The sequence below is a fragment of the Arvicola amphibius genome, chromosome 2, assembly GCF_903992535.2.
Source record: "Arvicola amphibius chromosome 2, mArvAmp1.2, whole genome shotgun sequence".
NCBI classification, from domain to species: domain Eukaryota; kingdom Metazoa; phylum Chordata; class Mammalia; order Rodentia; family Cricetidae; genus Arvicola; species Arvicola amphibius.
Window position 1 is genome coordinate 117206875 of NC_052048.2, and position 23018 is coordinate 117229892.

Sequence of the window (23018 nt, forward strand, 5' to 3'; positions counted from 1 at the left end):
TCATGTTTTTAGCTATGGGAAGCAACCAGAGATGAATGTCAGCAAAGAGCTCAACAATAGCAGTGAAGGCTGTGGCTGGGGGCAACACCTTCCCCCATGTCTAGGAACACCATAGGATTTCCAGGAGCTCAACAGTAAATTCCTCAGGTTCGGAGAAACAGTTAAGCTGACTGGAAAGGGAAAACTCACCACCAAAGTCACTGGTGTGCACAGAGATCAGTGCTCAGGTAGATACCCAGTTCCTGAGCCCAGGGTTCCACATGTCCTCTTCTGGCTCACCTGCGGGCAGGAGAGAATGTGGAGAGAGCCTGGCCAAATCACAGAGCACCAATGTAATGGTTTAAGTAAAATGATGCAGTTCCCTGAGGGGCGGCAGTGGGCCACGAGGGACAGCCGGGTTCCACTACATGAGGCCTCCTTGGTTCCCAGGTGGGTGATGGATAGGCATGCATGCAGAGAGAGGGTTTGGCTACAGTTTATTCAGTAAAAGGGAAGGAAAGGGAAGGGTAGAGAGAGGGGGGGAAATAAAACAGAAAGAGAGGGAGGAAGGGGGAAAGGAGGAGAAGAGCCACAGCAGGCACTTCTCCTGAAGAGGGCAGAGAGAACATGGGCTTGAAGTAGAAGGAAGATCTGCTTGCCTAGGCTGAAGGGGGGAGTGGGCGGGGCTTGTCTCTTAAAGGCATAGGACAGACCATTACACTTCTCACCTAATGGTATACTACTATGGAGACTTCACAAAGTTCTGCCTCTGAGGTGATTAATTCTAAGTTCCACTAAGTAACAAGACCAACCATCTGAATCGAGTGGATGAACAACAACAGCAATCACATCAGACAAAAATACTAGAGAAATTCGGGTAGTGGTGGCACATGCTTTTAATCCCAGCCCTTGGGAGGCAGAGACAGGAGGATCTCTGTGAGTTCTACAAGACCAGGACTAGTTCCAAGACAGACTCCAAAGCTACAGAGAAACTCTGTCTCGAAAAAACCAAGAAAAACAACAACAAACAAATAAACAAACAAATAAAAAGGATATGACTGCCCCAGGTCTGGTGGAGGAGAAAGTTGATTGTAGATATGTGGGAGAGCATAGTCAGAGGCAGGGACGTCTGGGAGAGTCCAGAGTGAGTCCAGACTGCACTGGGCCCTGTGCAGAGAGTGGGAGGGAAACCAGGTGCAGCAGCCAAGAGGCCAAAGGTACAAAAAGGAGCAGGCAATCAAAATGTCTGGACTACATAGGGCAGAGCCTCTGGGGGAAGGGCAGCCCAGCTTCTGGGCTGGAGAGTTCAGGCTAGCAGGTGGGATGTGCCAGCTATAAGCTGTAATAGGTATGGACTGAAGGATGCTGGGAAAACCTGGTGGTCAGGTCTGCTTTGATATGTTAGACTTCTCAGCCATTTGTACCAGGGCTTGAAATTTAACACCAAGGAGTAGTGTTCTCAGGAATAAACACTTAGAAAATCCATTATGGTAATTACTACTACCAGCCTTCTTTCACATTTGTATTCAAAATCCTAGTCTTCCTTGAATGTAGCATATACTTGGAGAGTCTGCATTCTCTCTCTCTCTCTCTCTCTCTCTCTCTCTCTCTCTCTCTCTCTCTCTCTCTCTCTCTCTCTGTGTGTGTGTGTGTGTGTGTGTTTTGTTTTGGTTTTTGTTTTTTTTTTAAGACAGGGTTTCTCAGTATCTATGGAGCCAGTCCTGGAACTTGCTTTGTAGACCAGGCTGGCCTCAAATTCATGGAGATCTGCCTGCCTCTGCATTCTGAGTGCTGAGATTAAAGATGTGCACCACCACCACCCGGCTCTGCATTATTTTTTTAAAGCTGTATATACTGGTTGGCTCAATTCCCACTACCCATACACAATGACTTACAACCTGTCTGTATCTCCAGTTCCAGGGGATCTGAAACCCTTTTCTGACCTTTGAAGGCACCAGGCATGCTTGTGGTCATATGCATACATGCAGACAAAACATTCATACACAAAATAATGATAAAATAAGTCTTTTTTTAAAAAAATGCAAGTGAATTAGTTTCATAGCAACTCACCAAATTTTCCAATGGTTTTTCCATCTCATCTATCCAAAAGCCCAAGTCATGACATTTGGCTCCCTGTGTCCCATGTGCAAAGGCCCTTCTAGTCGTTCACACACTGCATGATCTGACTCCCAAATACCGCTGTGACCTCCCTGTCCAACCCCACTCCCTGCTCATTCTTTTTCATTTAGTCCTTTTCAGTTTCCTCCACCTTAGGGTTTCGAATTTGCTGTTGTCTGAAACTAGCACAAGAGCTGGCTCTCCTTTTTCCTCCAGACAACCCTCACTTCCTCTCTTTGGTTTTTGTTCAGATGGTGAGTAAGTTCCTTGTTTTGCTACTGCAAAACAATACCTGAGAAAAAGCAACTTAAGGGGAAACTTTGTCTTTGGCTCATTGTGGGTGGGTATAGGCCATCATGGTGAAGTGGCAGCATGAGCTTGGTCACATTGCTGTAGGACTCAGCCAACCATCATAAGCTTAATAGGAGCAGACCACCCAAAGGAAGTTCTTCCAACCATTATCACCTAACAGTGTTGGACCCAGTCATGATAAGCCTAAAGGAAGCCTGAGTCTCAGTAGTTTACCCTGAGGCAATACCTGGTTGCAGGAAGGTCAACAAACTGAGACTACCCAGGCACCACCCAGGAACAGACCATCCAAAGGAAATTCCTAATGTTCCAACCATTGTAGATAGGATCACCTGCCAGCAGACATTCACCAGGACACCCCTAGACAAATGTCAGCCAATCAGGGGTCCTGAACCTTGGAAATCCCTCACCCCTACCTTTACTACTATAAAAAACCAACTCTAACTGAGCTCAGGTGTTGACAGGAGTTTCTGTTCCACTCAGTCCCACAGCTGTTAAGTCCCAAAGAATCACACAGATGTCTACATTAAATATAAAGTGATTGGCCTATTAGCTCAGGCTTCTTATTAACTGTTATAACTTACATTAGCCCATAATTCTTGTCTGTGTTAGCCATGTGGCTTGGTACCTTTTTCAGCGAGGCAGTCACATCTTGCTTGCTCTGTGTCTGCTTCCTCTGAGTCTGAGTGATGACTGCAGACTACATCTCTCTTCTTCCCAGAATTCTCCTGTTCTCAATGCCCCACCTCTACTTCCTGCCTGGTCGCCCACCTATACTTTCTGCCTGGCTACTGGCCAATCAGCATTTTATTAAACAGGTAAAAGAAACAAATCTTTACAGGGTAAAATCATTGTCCCACAGCACTGGGGGCTCTCCAATTATTCCAATATGTTGGACACACTGAGAGACCAAGTTTGCAAACTTGTATAAAATTAACAAAAGCTCTTTGCTTTTACATACAGGACTCAGTTTCCTTGTTGGTTTTTGGGGAACTTCATGGATCTGGGCATAACAGCTGCATAGGGTGTCAGGAAACAAAGAGATGATGTCTGGTGCCCAGTGCTTTCTTCTTTTGATTCAGCCCTGCCAGGTCATCCAATGGTGCCACTCGTATTTAGAGTGGTTCTATAATGGTAAAAATAAAAATGCTGCAATTTCCCAAGGGGTGGCAGGCAGAGGGCCATGAGGGGCAGTGAGTCCAAGGCAGGGAGAAGCACTGCAGGTCAGAGACCTCGGTGGGTCAGTTGGTCCCATGATGAGCTGCAGAGGGTGAGAGACAGAGATGAATAGGATAGGCACACTATGCAGAGAAAGTGGGTATTTATTTAGTGGGTTATGGAGGGGAACAGAGGAAGGGAAGAAGGAGGAAGAGGAGGAAGAGGCAGAGAGAGAAGAGAAACAGAGAGAGGAGGGGGAGGAGAGGAGAGAGGAGAGGAGAGGAGAGGAGAGGAGAGGAGAGGAGAGGAGAGGAGAGGAGAGGAGAGGAGAGGAGAGGAGAGGAGAGGTTAGCTCTTCAGGAGAGAGAGGGAAAAGGGAAGAAGGAGCTCTGGCTGGAAGTGGAAGGAAGATCCCCTTGCCTCAGGTGACAGAGGAGGGAGTGGGTGGGTCTTGTCTCTTAAAGGAACAGGACAGACCACTACAGGTTCTTACCCCTTCAACTAATCCAACCTAGAAACTCCCTCACAGACATGCCCAAAGCCTGGTTTCCGTGGTGACTGTAAGCACTGCAGCTTGGATGGAAAGGGATCCTGGCAGTCGGGAGCAAAGGAATAGCACAGGTCACACAAAGCATTGCAGCTTACAGCCCTGCTCTAGGGAGAGGTTTCCCCAATGTAACAAACAGTTCTGCTGGAGCCGGTGAGGGCTTCCCCAGTGAAGTTGTTACAGTTTGGCTATGTCCCTAAGCAGAGTATAACAACACTCTGCTTGGCTAGGGGAGGTTTCCCGGGTTAAAGTGTTACAACCCTGCTCTGCTCTGTTCTGTTCTGCTGTGACTCAGCCGAAAAGTTGCTACTTCTTCCCTCTGCTCTATTCCTGGGAAAGAAGGTCTCACCTAAAGCTCATTCAAGAGATTTATTGAGAGGGAAGAATCCAGGAGAGTGGCTTCCTCTGTCAGGGTGAAAAAGAAAGCAGCAAACTGAACAGGTGCAAGGCATATACAGGGCTTCTTAGGGGCAGAGTCTTTCCAAGGAGAAGATTTTCAGGGTGGACTTGGTTATTTTTCAGTTCCTTAAGATCAGATTGGCTAGATCTCATGCTAAGGGATTAGTTGGTTTTCTGCTCCGGAATTGGTTGGTTTTCTGCTCAGGGATTGGTGGGTTTTCTGCTCAAGGATTGGTTGGTTTTCTGCTCAAGAACTGGTTGGTTTTCTGCTTAATTGGTCAGGGGCAGAAATGGCTCTGGTTTCAGGGCCAAGGTGTCTTTCTTTGGCTCTAGTTTCAGGGTCAGCGTGTGTTTCTTTGGCTGGCCCTTTTTCTTTAGTGTTTCTAAATCCTATCAAGATTATTCATCACAGATGGCAACCTACCATCAGTTCTTTTTCTTGTGTGGCTCTTTAAATGTACAGTGTTTTATCTGAGTTGAGACTCGTTCTGTGTTGTCTGTTGTATCTCCAGGATCTCAAATAGTGCCTGGCACAAAATATGTGCTTAATAAACAGTACTGATACAGAATGAGGGAATAAATTACACCCTATCATAGTGCTTAAGAGCGTAACTCAGAGTGAATTAATCTTTTTCTCGGGGCTATCAGCTTCTTCTCCAAAAGGAAATTAAATCAAGTTATCTCTAAACATATATTCACTCAATAAATTCTTAATTTACGGAAGGTGTCTCAACCCGAGCAGGACCTTCTGAAAGACCCCCAGTGTGGGCAGACTCTCACTCAAGTCTCGAGATAACACGATCCCCCCCCCCCCGCCCCCGTAACTCACGAGAGACCGTCCTTGCTGCAGTCACATGAGGTTTAATGATGAGATGAGATGGGAACCAGTGCACTGGGGCCGAGACTCATAACCCACGCAGGGGAAGAGTTCGACCCCCGAGTGACCGGGAGAAGGAGTTTTTAAGGGAAGAAACCACAGCCCAGTGATCTGAAAGGGGCAGGGAGGGTGTAGAAAATTCCGAGAATATCAGTGATGATCACAAGGGGACAACTCCCTGCCTCTCAAGATCACTCTCAGGGTCATAATCAGCTAGTTCCTAAAACACAGTATTCCAAAATACCAATGATAACCACAAGGGGGAAACTCCCTGTTTCTCAAGATTATTCTCAAGATTACAATCTAACTTTATCTTCAGCTAGTTCCTGAAACACAGTCACTGAAACGGCTAATCCTAGATTTCTGAGTCTTCTCTTCCTGTTTAGATTTTTGGCTATTTTCTTCCTGCTGGGGGTGGAGCGGGGGAAACCTGGATTTATCCAGGGCTTTCTTTGGGGAGACCTGGATTTATCCAGGTCTTTCACTTCCACTATACAAGAGGTCACAGTCTATGCTCTCAGAGTTTGTTGCCCAGCAGGAGAAACAGTCAAACAGGAAACTTCCAGAGGGAGAAAGAATCTGACTGTTCATTTGGTGGCAGTCAAGAATAGTTAAGTAAGTAGAGGGTAGAAACCTGTTCCCCGTTCATGGGAATGCACGGGGAACCCTTTCAGAGTGCAAGCCCTGTGAAGGTAAGAACTTGTTTTACAAGCTCCCGATATACTAGCAGACGATCACACCATTGCCTTAAAAGCTATATTGGTGTATTAATTGAAAGGAGGACCGGGGCAGCAAGAAAGGGAAAGTTCAATCTCGACATTTAAAACTATACGATCTTTGTTAAAAATCCATTTATTTCATAAAGACGGGCACTGCCTATGCACTTGGGATGAGGTCTGTCTATTCCGCAAGCCCAACAACATAAATCGTATATATTTAATTAGAGGGCCCACAGCTCAGTCTCAGTTTCCTTCAAGTTTCCCTCTAACCCCCGTTTCTGAGTGCTATGGCAGGAACTACGTCACTGAGCAACTAGGTCAGCAACCTTGGCGCAGGGAAGAAACGTAGTAGTCGGCACTCAGGGATCCACACAGTCAGCCCTTCCCGGCACCCTCGGTGTTGCGCCTAGTCGGCCCCCCACAAGCCCTTGCGCGAGCATGGGCGGAGTCGACCTCTAGGGGCTCTACCAACTGCAAAATCTGGTGGGGGTGATGTGGTTGAGGTCTCCGAGAGCGGGAGCGAGAGAGAGGGAAACCGGAACGTTGAGGACAGAGAACAAAAATTATCATAAAGCAAAGAAGAGATCCGAGTGCCCCAGGGAGTTCTGCTCTCTCCTCCTGTGCGCCTTGGAGAGGCTCCAGCCTCCCCTGCGCTTGGCCGTTGGTCCGTCCCACTCGGGGGCGACCCCGGCGTCACGTGTTCCTCCAGGTCCTCTGTAGGAGCGTGCATCCCGGCTTGGGCACGCTGAGCCATGGCGGCCCTCCTGAGACCCGCTCGTTGGCTGCTTGGGGCCACGGCGACCCCGCGCCTCCCGCTGTCCCTGCGCCTCTTTGCAGGCTGCCCGGGCCGGCTGTTCTCTGTCGCCCGGGTGGCGGCGGCTGGGAGCAGGCCGCCTGCGGGGTGAGTACCGGACCCTTCCTCCTGCTGGCGGATGGACAGTCGTCTGGGCTCGCGTTCTCCGGCCCCGGGCTCCCGGCAGCTCAGGCATGAGTCTCCCATGCTTTGGCCAATGCTTTGCCCGTGATTTGGGGGTAACAAGGTTGAACGTCTTGAGAAGGTCATGGTCGAGGGCATGGCTGGTTTCCGGCTTGCTGCTTGAAGTCGCCACCTGCTCTTGGACTGGGGACCGCCCGGGAAGCTGAGGGATTTTGGGGGTCTGCTACGGTGGGAGCAGGTGCTGTGTCCTTCCTTAGGAGTACCCTTCCTGGGTTCTGTCCCACGCTGTTGATCAGTAACTTGGTAGTGTGTAGTCTTAGGAGGCTTCGGGTTTTCCTACCCCCCTCCTCTGGGGGGGTGGGGTTTGAAGTTTTGAGTAACCCAGGGATAGTTTAGAGCATGGCATTTGATAATGACCAGTTCGGGTTTTTGCCTGAGTTTTGTTGAATGAAATTTTCATGCAGTATTTAGGCCGATGTCATGAGTTGGACATTGTCTCAGCAGAATAGGATAATGAACACATGCAAGACACTGTTGGGATCTGTCTAGGAATGCAAAAACAAGTTAAACACCCAGTTAGTGTCAAGTATTTGCGTGAGTACATCTTCGTGTGTTGAGGTTATAGGGAGATAAGTATGCTCATTTGATTAGTGTTCTGATCACCAGAAAAAAGGAAGATGGGTACTTAGGTTTTAGCACCAGAGAGAAACTGACAATTGAATGACCTACAAAAGAGCTTTGGGGTCTAGCAGGATCTGGGAATGATCTGGAGTGGGTAGCCATGGACTAAGGGTGCTTCAGTTCATTTGCCCTGTGCCATTGGACAAATCACTCCACATCCAAGGCCTTAGTTTCTTCACGTACACAGGTGCACACAGCGCCAAGGCAGGGAGTACTCCGTGAGATACAGGGTTTGCCATGCAGTAACTGCTTTGCTGCTGTAATAGAAGTCACTGTCTGCGTGGGCCAGCCTGGTACTGCGGATGATTAGGTGGAGAAAATGCTTATGGGTGCTCAACAGCTTAGGTGTACGCCTTCCAACTGCTGCTGCTTGGAATTTAGGCCTGAACAATGAACCTTCAGAAATGATTGCCTTTGCTTTCTCCACATCTCTTCATCCTTCATCTCCTAGCTCTCATTTCTCTCAGTAGAGCAGCCAATCCCTTGTACATTCCTTTAGTCCAGTGGTCCTCAGCCTGTGCGCTGAGACCCCATTGGAGGGTTGCATATATCAGATATCCTGCATATCGATATTTACAATATGATTCATCAGCAAAATTACAGTTATGAAGTAGCCATGAAATAATTTCATGGATGGGGGTCACCCCAGCACGAGGAACTATATTAAGGGAAGGTTGAGGACCAGTGCTCTAGTCCTTAACATGAGGCCAGAGGCCAGGGATGCAGTGCTATTGTCGACTTCTCTGTAGTGTTTGGGAACCATTGAACACATTTTAGTGACAGGCTCTTGGTCTAGATGTTTAGCACATCTGGGTTCCGTTCCTTGCTGCTAACCTTAGACCTTCCTCCCTTAGACCTTCCTCTGAACCCTGTCTGTCTGTAAGGGAGAGGTGCCAGGTATCTTTGTAAAGCCGATCTTTTGTCATTCAGGGATCAGGTGTCTCTTTAGGAGAAACTTTGTCTAAACTTCACGCGGCTCCTCTAGAAAAGGCACGTCCCCTGCAAGTCTGATGACCTCCTTTTGATTCCCAGGACCCACGTGGAAGGAAAGGCTCCTGCAACTTGTCCTGACCTCCGCCTGTACACACACAAAAAATAAATATAAGACCGTGAGCAGTAGCATTACCACATCCGAGTCTTGTCTATGACGTGGCCCACCTGTTCTTATTTCTTGTTCCTCTGGTTCCGTGGTAGGAAGCAGGCTGTGGAGCACAGTACTTGGTCTTGTTCACAAGGCTGTGTGCTCAGCTCTCAGCAGGCAGTAAAGTAGTGTTTGTTTTCTTTCCCTGGACTTTGAACACTTTCCCCTACAGGCTCCTATCCCGCAACGTCCTTCTGTTTTGTTTTGTTTGTGTTGGTGCCTTCTCCCCTGGAGTTTTAGTTACAAGCAGTGTGAGCTGTCTGGCATGGGTCCTGTAAAAGAATAGGAAGTGTTCTTAACTGCTGAGCTGCTTCTCCAGCCCCTTTTATTTTTTTAAGCTGTAAAACTCATGTTCCTTGATGAATAACTAAATTACAGGGGGAAAACATCAAAAATCTTCTTTAATTATCACCCAGAGAGAACCATTGGTACACCATTAGTATAGTTTTTCAGTTGTTTATGTAGCTGTATATTGGTTTTACTTCTTTTTTACAGAGGACATCATGATTACCAAGTCTGTGTTCTGGGCCTGAATCTCTAGCATCCTACTTCCCTTTTCCATAGTGCCCCTTTCCTGGCTAGGATGGCACTGTCAGTTTCTTGTGTCTCAGGATTTTTTTGTACCTGCCTCCTTGGTACTTGTCCCCATGTTCATGTATTAGATGCTTGCACACTCGGAGGCTTTGCTGTGGCAGCTTACATGGTGTCATCCTTGTAGATGGCCCTTCTGTTCTCAGTGTCTTGGTCACTGCTAGCACTGGCAGTTACATTGTTTCTCCTGGGCGTGGACTGTCAGTTGGGAAGCTCCCTCTGGCTGAGCTACAGGTGCTTCAAACCTATCTTGAAGGGAGCTCAGCTTTTCTCCCAAATCTGTGCTGCGAGTGTCAGTGTTCTGTTACTTAGAAAGAGCACACTGTGTTTATGCTTGCTTTTGCTCCCCGCCCTCAACGCCTCATCGTCCCCTTTCATCAACAAGTGATCAAATCCCCGAGTTCTGTTTCATTTGGAGGGGATACCCCATCTCTCCTGCCCCCATCGTCCTTTTTCTAGAGTTTCTGATAGACTCGATTGCGTCATTCAGGTTCACAGTTGAGCACTCTGGCTCCAGCTGTTTCCAGGGTAAGTCCTACCTGGTGCTTTCATGGGTATTTTGGGAACAAGATGCCTCAGCTCTTCTGTCTTCCCATGGAAGCGGTAAAGCTACAGGGAGGGCTGTTTCCCTAGGAATCCTGTGAAAATGCAGTCTGATTATGAAGAGCTGATTATCAGACTGAGGCCGAGTGGCTTACCAAGCCTCCAGATAATATAGGGGCTGTGGGACTGAGTCAGGAGGGCCCACTGGGCCAGCTGCTTATCTTCCGTCTTTGAATGTGATGCTCATTCTCCTCATACCGAGGATTTCGTGTCTCTGATAGGCCTTCTCCGCTGCTGCTTCCATGTGTTCCTATGATGTCCTCTTCTCAGCTCTGTATGGGCAACATGCTGTTACCCTGTTAACATGTGTAACCCCTGGATTCTATTACCTGTGACACTGCAGATCTCTTGTTAGTTCCTTAAAGGCTAGGTCTTCATCTTAGCATTTTGCCTCCCTTGATGCCTACTTTGTGGAGTGGATGTCAGACATTTGTTGAATAAATCAAGACATCACAGACACTGAGAGAGGGATAATATGAGTTGAAGATTGGGGCGCTTAGTCCACCTTTGCTCTAGAGTGGTTCTGCCTGTTCACCCTTGCCTTGCTTTCCAGCTCTGCTGTGTCTGACTTGGATTAACAGGCACTTCTGAGTGGGAATTATTAGCGTTGCTTCATCTGCACCCAGAAGTGTGCACCCTGTATTTTTGCGTCTTGCTCTTTGGTTTTCCTTCTAGCATTTTCTTCTTTTTTGGAAGGAAATTCTTCTGGCCCTTACCTTCTGCATGAGGAGGGTGAGGGGGCTTTCCTTTCTCCTGTTTTTTTTTTCCTTTTTCTTTTTTTCTGAAGCTGCCTATGTTTGTTTCTCTTGAGATCTTAGAGTAATCCCCATGTGTTTCGGGAGAAAGATGAACAGAAAAACAAAGTATGTGTGAAAGTGGATCTAGATTGATGATTGTGGCCTACAGGTGAAGATTACGTGTCCATGAGAGTTGTCATTGGAAGAAAAGGAAACTTTCCTTTTTTACCTGACATTTTGGAATGCTCTTAGAGTCTGAACCCTTTGGGCCTGTGAAACCTAAGACTCTACCCCTGCTCTCTTTATATAAGCTTGTGAGTAGATGGTAGTCCTATCCAGTGATGTTGCATGCTCATAAAATGATAATTTATTGATGTTATGTGCTCATAAGATGATACTGGATTGGTATTGCACAGAGAAGGGCAGTCACATTTGTTTTTGGGAAGGAGATGGACTGACCAACCAACCATGCATGCTCGTGTGCCTGTGTGTTTCTTAATGTGTGCAGGTGCATACGCCACAGTGCGCATATGATCAGAGGACACCTTTGCAGAGCCAATTCTCCTTCCAGCATGCGGATCCGGGAATAAAACTCAAGTCAGAATTAGAGGCAAGTGCCTTAGCCATCGAGCACCTGCCAGGCCCAAGAGGGAGCCTCATCTTTCAAGAGGATATGTGCTAAGTATCCAGGGCTCGAAGGCTAAAGAAGTCTATGGACTTGGAGCCCACACTTTGATCTTGTGTGGGTTTGAAATCTGTTACTGCAATTGATTGCCATACTGGCTCCATGATTGACTGTGGCAGGGCCTCAATCCAGAGGAGGATTTTGAATGTGTTGGATCAGTTAGGAACAGTGTTGGTACTGCAAACTGGGGCCTCAACTAGCGGTGCAGAACTGAAGGTTTCTTTCCTGGAGAGAGAGCAGGAGGTGGTGAGAGTGTTAGAACTGAAGAGTAGATTTGGAGGTCAGGACAAGCGGGGTCCATTAGAACAAACTCTTACGCGGACTGCCTCTCTGCGTGCATTGTACCCGCAGCTCATTCTCTGACCTGAGATTATAAGCTGGGAAATAGAAGCTTCTCACTCAGATTTTGCTTCCTGATTCAGAGATAGTCTTGAATGTGTTTTAGATGCTGAAGGGATGACTTTAAGATAGAAAGTTTATTTTAAAAAGATTTTATTTTAGGCCATGCGATGGTGGCACACGCCTTTAAATCCCAGCACTCGGGAAGCAGAGGCAGATGAATCCCTGTGAGTTTGAGGCCAGCCTGGTCTACAAGAGCTAGTTCCAGGACAGCTAGGATTGTTACACAGGGAAACCCTGTCTCGAAACCCCCCCCCCCCAAATTTATTTTTAATAATGTGTATCTGTATACACACAAGAGTTCAGGTGCCTGCACAGGCCAGAAGAAGGTCAGATGACCTGGAGTTGGCGTTACAGAACATGGTGCTGGGGGTTCCGCAAGAGCAGTATGCAGCTCTTTGTGGCTGAGCTATCTTTTCAGCTCCATAAAAATGTTTCTCGAAACAGCAATGGATATATTTGAGTGTAAAAGTTAAAGGCCATTATAAGCACCTTATGCATGTAAGACTTTGAATGAGATGGTTAGTCTGTGTCATTCTGATTGTGTAGATTCTGAAAATCTTGCTTCATTTCCACACCATAAGGCCAAATCTGGTTAATGTATCCTCCAACACTTCCTGCCATAACTAAGATAAGGGAGACAGCCTTTAGGACTGAGAAGTCGGGTACAGAGGGGAGATCTAGACTTCAAAGAATTGATATTTTAGGACAGCAGCTGGGAGCGGGTATAGCAGGGCCGCTAGTGGCCTTTCTGCACTAAGATTCCTAGTCTTGTTAGAAAGCATAAAACCATGTTGGGAGAGAGCTGAATTTGGCAAGGCTTTTCAAGGAGAAAATTCATTATAGCTTAATTTTACAAAAGGTTCAGAAAAAGCACAAATTTACTGAGTGCTTTCCATCTAAGAGAGCTGTTATTGGCGGGTGGTGGTGGTAGTGGTGGTGCACACCTTTAATTCCAGCACTTGGGAGGCAGAGTCAGGTGGATCAATGTGAGTTCGAGGCCAGCCTGGGCTACACAGAAAAAAACCCTGTCTTGAAAAGCCAACGGCAGGGTTTGTGTTGTTTGATTAGGGTTGGGAGCTGCTTGCCCCTGTCAGCCTGTCCCCCCCTTTGTCACAGTAGTTCTGTGTGTAGTGCAGGGGCTTCTTGGGTTGGGCTGGGGCTTGTCGCTGAGCTGCGACTCCAGACTTTTACTCCAGCGAGGAATCTAAGGCTGAGGAAAGCTGAGGAGTCTCTGAATCACGAAGCTTTTGCAGGCAGCTTAGGTTTGAACAGGTCTTTGAAAGTTGTGTTCAAATTTCTTCTGACGTACTGAAGAGAGGTGGTGCTTTAGGAGATGCTGTGGTTGGTTATGTTGGCTAAGCTTACTTGCCAGGCCTGTGAGCGTTGCCCAGACGTGGAGCATTGTGTTCTGCCTTCAGACTTTTACTTGTCAATAACCCATTCTGAGTACTTACTATTTAAATATTTAATATTTTTCTTTTTATTGGGCTTAGGTTTAAACTGACATTTAAAAAGCTGTTTTTATTTTATGTGTATGGGTGTTTTGCCTACATGTGTATTTGTTCACCATGTTCCTGTAGTGCCCATGGAAGCCAGAAAAAGGCATCCCCTGGAACCATGTGGGTGCCGGGGATTGAACTTGGGTCTAGAAGAGCAGCCAGTGCTCTTAACCACTGAGCTATCTCTCTAGCCCTTAAGCTAACAATTTTATAACTTTATGTTGTTCTAAGCAAAAATGTTAATAAGAAAAGAGCTAAATTTGATACTTTTTGTGTAAATTTTCAACAAGTAAACCTACTGAAATGGAAAATCTCTGCCTAAATGCAGTCTCAAACCCATCTTGACTAGAAGTGTGTTGTAGACTAACTACATGGTCTCAGTTAATACTCTTGTAAGGGAAACACTGTTATCCTGAGTTAAAAAGTATTTGTTTAGTTTTGTTTATGTGAGTGTTTTCTCACGTTTATCTGTATACCACATGTGTGCCTGATGCCCATAGAGGCCAGATGGGGGTGTCAGAACAGAAGCCCTGGAACTAGAGTTGCAGCTGGTTGTGAGCTGCCACATGGATGCTGGGAACAGAACCTGGGTCCTGGAAGAGCAGCCTGTGCACTTAATCACTAAGCCATCTCTCTTATCCTGTCCTCCTAAGGTTTAAGCATAGAAACCTTATTGAGCTGCTCTAAGAGTGTCTGAGACTGAGTAATTTATAAGAAACAGAAAAAAACATTGTTTTTTTTTTTTTTTTTTTTTTTTTTTTTTTTTTTTTTACAGATTTGGAGGTTCCCCATTATCTAGTTGTTCTTCTCTAGGGTTAATTTTGACCACTTTGCAGTGTGTCTGTGTCCTGCTTTGTGCTTGGGTGATGTCTCTGATGCTCTTGTACCACATGGGCTTGTATTGGATGGTACTACCCAAATCAAATATTGCTTCTCTTGTCACATCTTTAACTTGCTTTTTCTGTGATTTGGGAAATACTTGTTAGTTTTCTCAAGTGTAAGTTGGGGGCTATCATAGTAATTTACTACTACTTAGTATGCATTAAAAAGTAATTATTAGGGCTGGAGAGATGGCTCAGTGGTTAAGAGCATTGGCTGCTCTTCCAAAGGTCCTGAGTTCATTCCCAGCAACCACATGGTGGCTCACAACCATCTGTAATGAGGTCTGGTGCCCTCTTCTGGCCTGCAGGCATACACGCAAAACAGAATATTGCATACATAATAAGTAAATAAATAAATATTTTAAAAAGTAATTATTAATAATACACCTTTTGGCCTGGCAGTGGTGACACACACCTTTAATCCCAGCACTCAGGAGGCAGGGAGAGGAGAATCTCTGAGTTTGAGGCCAGTCTGGTCTACAAGAGTGAGTTCTAGGACAACCAGGACTGTTCCACAGAGAAACCCTGTCTCAAAAATCCAAAAACCAAACCAAAACAACACCTTTTGTCCTTTATTCCTATCCTTATCTTTAACCCTGAAAGCTCCAAAGTTACTTTAAACCAACTTTTAAACCAACTCATAAACCAGAGAAGAGTTTGAATGTGGAGTAAAGAATTTAATTGAAACAAAACCATGACAATTATTTTAAAAACCTACAGTTAGAGATTGGGCAGAGATTCTGAGTAGATGCCTCACTGGAGAAGGCAGAGACTTCATGAAAGTTTGCAAAATGCCCAAGCGTTCATGGATGATTAACAAATTGTAATGAAAACACTGCCGAGTCACCTCGCCTGCAACAATGACTGCTTAAACCAAACACTGCAAACTGAATGCTCGCAGTGATAGAGGAAAACAGCTCTCAGTTGCTGCCGCAGGAGCACACATTGCATAGCCATTTGGAAAGCTAGTTTCATGGCCACTTCGAAAGTTGAAAGTAGACTTCACACCAAATGAAATCAGCACTATGTTCTCCCAATAATTGCACACATTGGCAAAACCCAAGGTAGCCTTCAATAACTGAGTTAAAGTAGATTTGCCCATGCTATAAAATATTATACATCCATAAAAAGAGAAAGAAATGAACTGCCATACTGAGAAAAGACATGGAAGAACTTGAGATGTTTATTGCAAGATGAAAGAAGCTGTTCTGAAATGGCTGCTTGTTACTGTGCAGTTGTGTGACAGCCTGGGAGAGGCCCGCTGGAGGAATGTAGAATGGTAAGGAAACCCAGAGCACTGATGGGGTGGGGCACAGTGACATCATTCTGTAAGGTCCTGTAGGGAACAGTGGCTGCATACTGTTATTTGTCTGAGTGGGCATCTGTACTCAGCGTGAGTATAACTGCCAGTGTCAGCCAGAGTGTCTTAGTCAGGGTTTCTAGTGCTGCAGTGAGACCATGACCGCAGCAAGTCAGGGAAGAAGGGGTTTATTGGGCTTACATTTCCACATGGTAGTCCATCACTGAAGGAAGTCAGGACAGGAACTCAAGCAGGGCAGAATTCTGGAGGGAGAAGCTGATGCAGAGGCCATGGAGGAGTGCTGCTTACTGGCTTGCTCCCCATGGCTTGCTCAGCCTGCTTTCTTACAGAACCTAGGATCGCCTGCCCAACCCACAATGTAGCACCACCCACAATGGGCTGAGCTCACTAACTTCAATCACTAGTTAAGAAACTGCTCCATAGTCTTGCCTATAGCTGGATCTTCTGGAGCCATTTTCTTGGTTGAAGCTCTCTCCTCTCTGATGACACTCGGCTTGTGTCAAGTTGACATAAAATTGACCAGGACAGAGAGGTACCACTTACAGTACTGGTTAGTTTGTCATTGTAGCAAATGCAGGACACTAATGTGGCTTGGTGGTTGGAGAGACTGGAGCGGAAGATGTGTGTGCATGAGCTGCACTTTTCTGTATGTTTAAAAAGCTTGTTTAAAAAAATGGCTCAGGCTTACAAGTGATTGAGTGGTTCAAGTCCCCAAAATGTTGACACTCTGCCACACTATTATTGTTGAAAAACAAAAAGGGCCGGTGGTGGTGATGCATGCCTTTAATTTAGCACTTGGGAGGCAGGTGGATCTCTGTGAGTTCAAGGCCAGCCTGATGTACAAAGCAAGTTTCAGGACAGCTAGGGGTGTAACACAGAGAAACCCTGTCTTCAGCAACAACAAAAATTTTAAAATGCCAGATTTTACCAGAGAAATCCCTTGGGTAACTGGAATATGAGTGGGGTATCGTAGAATCTCGGGGTAAAGTGAAGTGTGTGTCTTAAAACGTGAAGAAGCTGTTATTAGTGATGGAGCATGAGATGGTAGTTTCCTTCTATGGTTATATTAGGTGGGGCATTAGAATTTGGCGGCAGAATGCCCCAGCTGTGCAGGCCTTGTTTGGTGGGCTCCTAACTTGTATGGATTCCGCTGTACCAACCATGGGCATGTCCCTCTCCCTTCTGTCACAACATGCCCATTGCTTGTGACCTGAAGCTCCTATTCCATGTAGATACGTCAGAGTTTGCTTTGCGTGTAGGAGGCCCTGATTTAGTCACCAGCCTTGAGAAAGGAAATGAATAAAAAAAATTAATTCTGGACTGTATTATTAATGTACACTAGCATTTAAAACTCCATTTAAAAAGTGTGTATGTACTTTTTAGTAGTCATTAGATTTGAGTTGTGTAAAAGTTAGCAAGTTCACTTCCACTGTTCAAAAAGTTCTGCATTAATATGAATTATTTCACGTTATTCTGAGTTATTTAAACACTGCTGCTCTCTACCTCACACTAGCAAGGGCATAGTTTTTGATGATTTTTTTTTCTTTTTTTTTTTTCTTTTTTTTTTTTTTTTTTTGGTTTTTCGAGACAGAGTTTCCCTGTAGTTTCTAGAGCCTGTCCTGGAACTAGCTCTTGTAGACCAGGCTGGCCTCGAACTCAGAGATCCGCCTGCCTCTGCCACCCGAGTGCTGGGATTAAAGGCTTGCGCCACCACTGCCCGGGGAGTTTTTGATGATTATTATATTAACAAAGAAATAACCATTGAGACCTTTGACAAATAGGTAGAGACATGCATCTTCTCTGGTTTGTGGATATCATTTAAGTAATTCTGCTCACTTAGCAAACAGCTGTCTCCACCTGGGCACACACACGCAAGCACACAGAGGACACTGTTTTATTTGGTAGTGTTCCAATCCCCCACCATAGTTTCTGATTTATTTCTTTATAAATGATGGCCAGGTGATTATGATTTGTCTTTGCTTACCATGGTATGATTTCTACTCCAGCATCGGTTACAGACTCTGGTTTACCTTACTGTGTGACAGAGCTTTTGATCCCGCTTCACATACACAGTCAGTTAGGAACATGGGGAACAGTAGCTTTGGGGGCTGAGATCAAACCCAGGGCCTTTTGCATGCTAAGTGCAAAAGTCATGCACTTGGCTCCTACAGTTTTACTTCTAAACTCACCGCTGACTGGTGACAGGGTCTGTATGCCAGAAAATGCGGTTATCATCTTGAAGACATTTTCTGAATTAATGGTTTAGACATAATGCTTAGCATAATTTAGTAGCAACTAAAATTAAGGTACTCGAAGCAGTCCCAAGAATGGAGTATGTTAAAAGTGAGGTACTTGAGAAAGCCTTTAAAATTAAGGATTTATAACAGTGTTCTTTACATGTCAGTTTATTTTTTTAGGTCTGATATTTGTAAATCAAGTACAGTATTCTTTTTTTTTTTTTTGGTTTTTCGAGACAGGGTTTCTCTGCAGCTTTAGAGCCTGTCCTGGAGCTAGCTCTTGTAGACCAGGCTGGTCTCGAACTCACAGAGATCCGCCTGCCTCTGCCTCCCGAGTGCTGGGATTAAAGGCGTGCGCCACCACCGCCCGGCCCAGTATTTATTCTTATAGTATGAAATACTTTTGCACAGTTTAGAAGTTTGGTTGTATGTTAGACTGTATTAATAAAATATTGATTTAAAGAGTTGCTTGTTCTGGGGATGTCAGTTAGCTTAGTTTATAGGATGCTTATTAGCGTGGGTCCCATCCCTGTACTGCATAACCCATAGCATAGGCCTGGCATGACAGCAGAGTTGAAAGCAAGAGAATCAGAAGTTCAAAGTCATTGTTGGTTCTCAGGAAGTTCCTGGCCAGCCTGAACTAAATGAGACCCTGTCTCAAAAAACAAAGAAAAAAAGATTGTTTATTCTGTAGAAACACATATCATTCTCATCTTAACTAATTTCTTATCTGACAACGGTTCCTACTCTGGAGAGTTAGGGAAGTGTACAAACTGTGTGTTGAAAATGCAAAGCTGTGGAATTGAGATGCTTCAGTCTTCTTAGACAGACGGGAACTAACGTGGGCTTGAGTGGTCCTGTAAAGTAAGTGCAGAGTTTTAACTTGGAAGAAACTTCGTTGTCTGGTTTAATAACTGATTTAAAATTTAAATTCATATAAGCTCATGCCAGAACAAAGCCATAAAGGTAGTGTTAGAATTCCGAGTGCACTCTGGCCTTTTGTCTCATTTATACAAGTGAGAAGAGCTCGTTGGATGAGCTACTTTATTTTCCTTCATTAAGGAAGTATAATTTTAGCTTCTTAGTTTGAAGTGATTTCTTGTAAGGTTATCAATGCACCCAGCATTAACTGGAGTTTTACTGCGCGTGTGCACGTATGTGTGTAAAACAAAAGTCAGAACTTTTATTGTCAGTTCATAGTTCTCTGAGTACCTTTGCTGTTGCTGTAATATTAGGTATTTAGTGACTGTCAGAACTTGGCATAAACTTCACACAAACGATGCCCTGACTAGATGGCAGTTTACTTAGTTTATTACTAATTGTGTTCAATTTTACAGAGAGCTGCCGAGCCAAGCCAGATTATATGCAATTGCTGCTGAAAAGAGGGATCTTCAAGAGGAGCCTGCTCCTGCGAGAAGAAATAACAGTCAGTTTGATTGGGCTCTAATGAGACTGGATGATTCTGTCCGAAGAACGGGCCGCATTACAAAGGGACTCCTGCAAAAAGTCTTTGAGAGCACGTGTAGTAGCTCAGGTATTTCAGAGTTTCTCTATAGGTAGTTGAAGTTTTTCCTGGGTGTCTGGAAGCTCACTGTGGAGAGCCTCATTTGAAACTAAGTGTCAGTGTGACTACCATCCTTCTGTCCTTCCAGATCATCCAGGCAGAGTTTGTAGTAACATGAAATATTTCACTTAGAGTCCATTTCAGAGTCAGCAAGTAAAAATAGCCCTTTGCTTCCCCTGGTTTCTAGAGTTGTATAGTTCCCATGATAAACTGTAGTAGAAGGCACCGGGTTTTCCTGCCATGACCAGTGAAGACTGGTTGCTGTTTCTCTTTCTTCCAGTCTGCCTCTGAGCAGGCAGATGGCTTAGGTCTTGGCTAGTCCTGCAGGAGCTACAGGTCCTTCACTCCCAGGCTCTTCCCCCGTCTCCTGACAAACACAAAAGCAAACGTACTACTGTGCAACTTTGTGTGTGTTTTAGGAAGAGTCTCCCGGAGTCTGTCTGTGGGCATCATTCCCTTAGAGAGCAGAGCTTCTGATGGTGAGGTGTAACAAAGAGGTTCCATGACAGATGGTCATGTTCATTGAAAGACCGTAACTTTCTGATTTACTCAGAGTTCTTCAGCCATCGCACAATTAATTTTGGAACTTTTCATTTGTCACCTTCCCCAGCCCTTCCCATCCTTTCCAGTCCTAGACACCCACAAGTAAGTGTATTTTCTGCCCCTTGCTCTGCGTGTACTCACAGATGGAGTTAGACAATGCGTGTTTATTTTTGTGTCATCTTAAAGTCCAGTTTAAGGGACATGGAGATAAAACTTAAACGTGGTAATATAGGTTCTTTATCTGCTTTGTATCCTTCCCATAAGGCGCTGAGAGGCATAGCCTTTGAACTGTAGCAAGCACTGCTTAGGAATTAGATTCTTCTTGAATCCATTAGTCTTAGAGAGTATGTAGATTTTGTTTTCTTAGATTTCTTAAAGCAGTCTGCTGCTAAAGATTACAGTTCTGACATTTAGTAGTGTTATGGAGTGCTGGTCTTTGGGTGCCCTCTTGTCTTTGGTGAACTGAGGGGTGGGGCTTGTGGCTCATTTAATGGATATTTTTCTTGATCTCTTTGAAAAGCCTGAAGATGGTCAAATAATTTATAAATCTCAGCTGAAGCTTTGTTATTTACCTCCTCCATGTTACTGGTCCTGTTTTCTGCATCTATGAACTGTTTCTCTGCAGGTAGCCCAGGTGGTAATCAAGCCTTGCTTCTGCTGCGCAGCTGTGGTTCACTCTTGCCTGAACTGAGTCTTTCAGAAAGGACAGAATTTGCTCATAAGATATGGGACAAACTTCAGACATTAGGTATGATTGCTTTAGTCCCTGACATGCTAAAGGCATAGGTATTTTTTTCTCTTCCACTGAATGTGTTCTTCATGTAAGTTATAATCTTATTTTATTATAGGGCTTCTTGATTCAATACTATTTGGCAGTATGTTTATATGGTGAGTTATGGTGACATCTAGGGACATTAAGAATAAACTAGTTTTCATATCATGAATTAGAATTTTAATAAGTAAAAAAATAGGTATTTGGGCTATCAATTGTAACTCAATTTACAGTATTATAGTATTGTTAGAATTTAGGGACACATGCTCATATAAAAGAGGACTCTACTGTAATGATTGGGTCAATAAATTATGGAGATTCTCTGACAGCGAATCATGAGTCTTCACATACTGGTGAAATAGACGTAAAATTTACGTTGCTGAGCAATGTACACCGTGTGCCACCATCCATAAGCAGTGTGTATTCTTTATGTATATATATCCACTATAGTGAAATCTTTCTGGTCTGGAAGGGTGACAAACACTGGCTCTATTTTACTAAATGCATTTGTTGTTGCTGTTAAGACAGGTTCTACCGTGTTGCCCCAGCTAGTGTGGAACTTGTTCCCAGAGAACGCCTCCTTAGTGTTGGGATTAAAGGTGTGTGCCACCATACCTGGCTAAGTGCCTTTTTTTAATACTTTAAAAATTTGAACCAGCTGGGGCATGGTGGCTCATGTCCTTAATCCCAGCACTTGGGAGACAGAGGCAGGCAGCATTCTATAAATTTGAGGCCAGCCTGGTCTACATAGTGAGACTTTGTCTAAAAGAAAAAAAAAATTAAAGATAAAAAAATCCAAAACTGAAATTTTGAACCATATAACATTTAATATTAAAAAATAAATAATTGAAAAGACCATTGATAATGGGTATTTGTTCCTGATTTTTCAAGCCCTTGAAGAGTAAAAGGAGGTTTGTTCAGCGAGTCCCAGCTCCAGGCCGGCAGCGTGCAGCAGCGCTGTTGCTCCTAGAGCCCGGAACGTCAGGTCACAGTAGTCCGCTGCGCATACTAAATGAGGAACCCACAACTCTTCTAATTACAGAATCTTTAGGATCCCATGAAGGACAGTGACAAGCACAGATGTTTGACTAGCCTTTATCGTGTAGCTGTATGAAAAAGCTGTAAAATGAGGATGATCTTTACCTCACTGCTTTGAATTTATTTTTTTCAAAAATTGAGTATACTTATGTATATATTGGATTCTACAGTGGGGAAGGATTTTAAGTATAAAAATAGTAGGAACGTGGTAATGAATTAAGTATAAAAATGAGAAGTAAAAAGTATTTTTTGAGGATTTGATTTATGAGTACTATATTTGCGTTATCCCCCCTTCTTCCTCCAGGGCCTTGTGTTGTCACAACACCCCTCAGCTTCACAGCCTCTTCTCCCTACTCACTGCCACACATTTCTGTGATTAACAAACACGAGCTGCTGAGTCCATTTAATGGGGCCCATGTGTGTGTTCTTAGGACTGGCCATGCCTTTAATCACAGTACTGGAGAGGCTGAGGCAGGTGGATTTCTGTAATTTGAGGCATGACAGGGACACCCTGTCTAAACAAACAAAAAACCGAGACCAGAGAGAGGGGGTAATTTCTAGGACTAAGTGCAAAATGTTAATTCATTCAAATGTGTCCAGTCTGTGGCCCCAAGATCACATGCATCCAAGGATGGCTTTGAATGCAGCCCACCACATTTTGTAGGCGAGAGAGAAATAATGTCATTTGTAGAGTAGGCTGAGTGGTATCCTAACAGATGTGACCTTAGGTAGTATACACACTGGAAGAAGACAAGGACATTAGAACATGGGTAAACAATGCTGGCAGACTGGCAGTGGTGTTCAGACTCAAGGGGGAACAGGTCCTTCAGGCAAAGGCTTTGGGTGACCTGGTAAAGATTAAGAAAAATTGCCAATGGTCCTACTTTATAAAGGAATTGTAGTCCCAGTTCCTCTGCAGCATGTGAGGGCTGCTTCATAGAGGAGTGCCTGTCACTTAAATGCACAGGTGTTGTCAGCATGTTCTCACGTGAAGACGGTACTATTTCGTAAGACAGCTGCCATCAGTATCTGCAGTGTAGTTGTGCTAAGGAAGTGATGGTAAATGCTTTTCTAAATATCTGATTTAAATTTCATTTGTAGGTACTGTGTATGATGTCAGTCATTACAATGCTTTACTTAAAGTGTATCTTCAAAATGAACATAAATTCTCACCTACTGATTTCCTGGCCAAGATGGAGAGAGCAAACATTCAACCAAATCGAGTAGGTAGCCGCTGCTGTGGATGCTGAGCAGCCATATGCAGTTCTGCTATTTTCCAG

At 44.7% G+C, this 23018-nt stretch overlaps 1 protein-coding gene across 1 annotated transcript in view; it reads left to right on the forward strand.

Annotated features, from left to right (window-relative positions):
• The first annotated feature begins 6799 nt into the window (after window positions 1-6799).
• Window positions 6800-23018, forward strand: part of Lrpprc (leucine rich pentatricopeptide repeat containing) — an 83462-nt gene continuing 67243 nt past the window's right edge. The window contains exons 1-4 of the mRNA XM_038321035.1: window positions 6800-7007; window positions 19159-19355; window positions 20554-20676; window positions 22840-22961. Of these exons, the coding sequence (XP_038176963.1) occupies window positions 6859-7007; window positions 19159-19355; window positions 20554-20676; window positions 22840-22961 (591 nt within the window). The 5' untranslated portion in view covers window positions 6800-6858. The remainder of the gene's footprint in view (window positions 7008-19158; window positions 19356-20553; window positions 20677-22839; window positions 22962-23018) is intronic.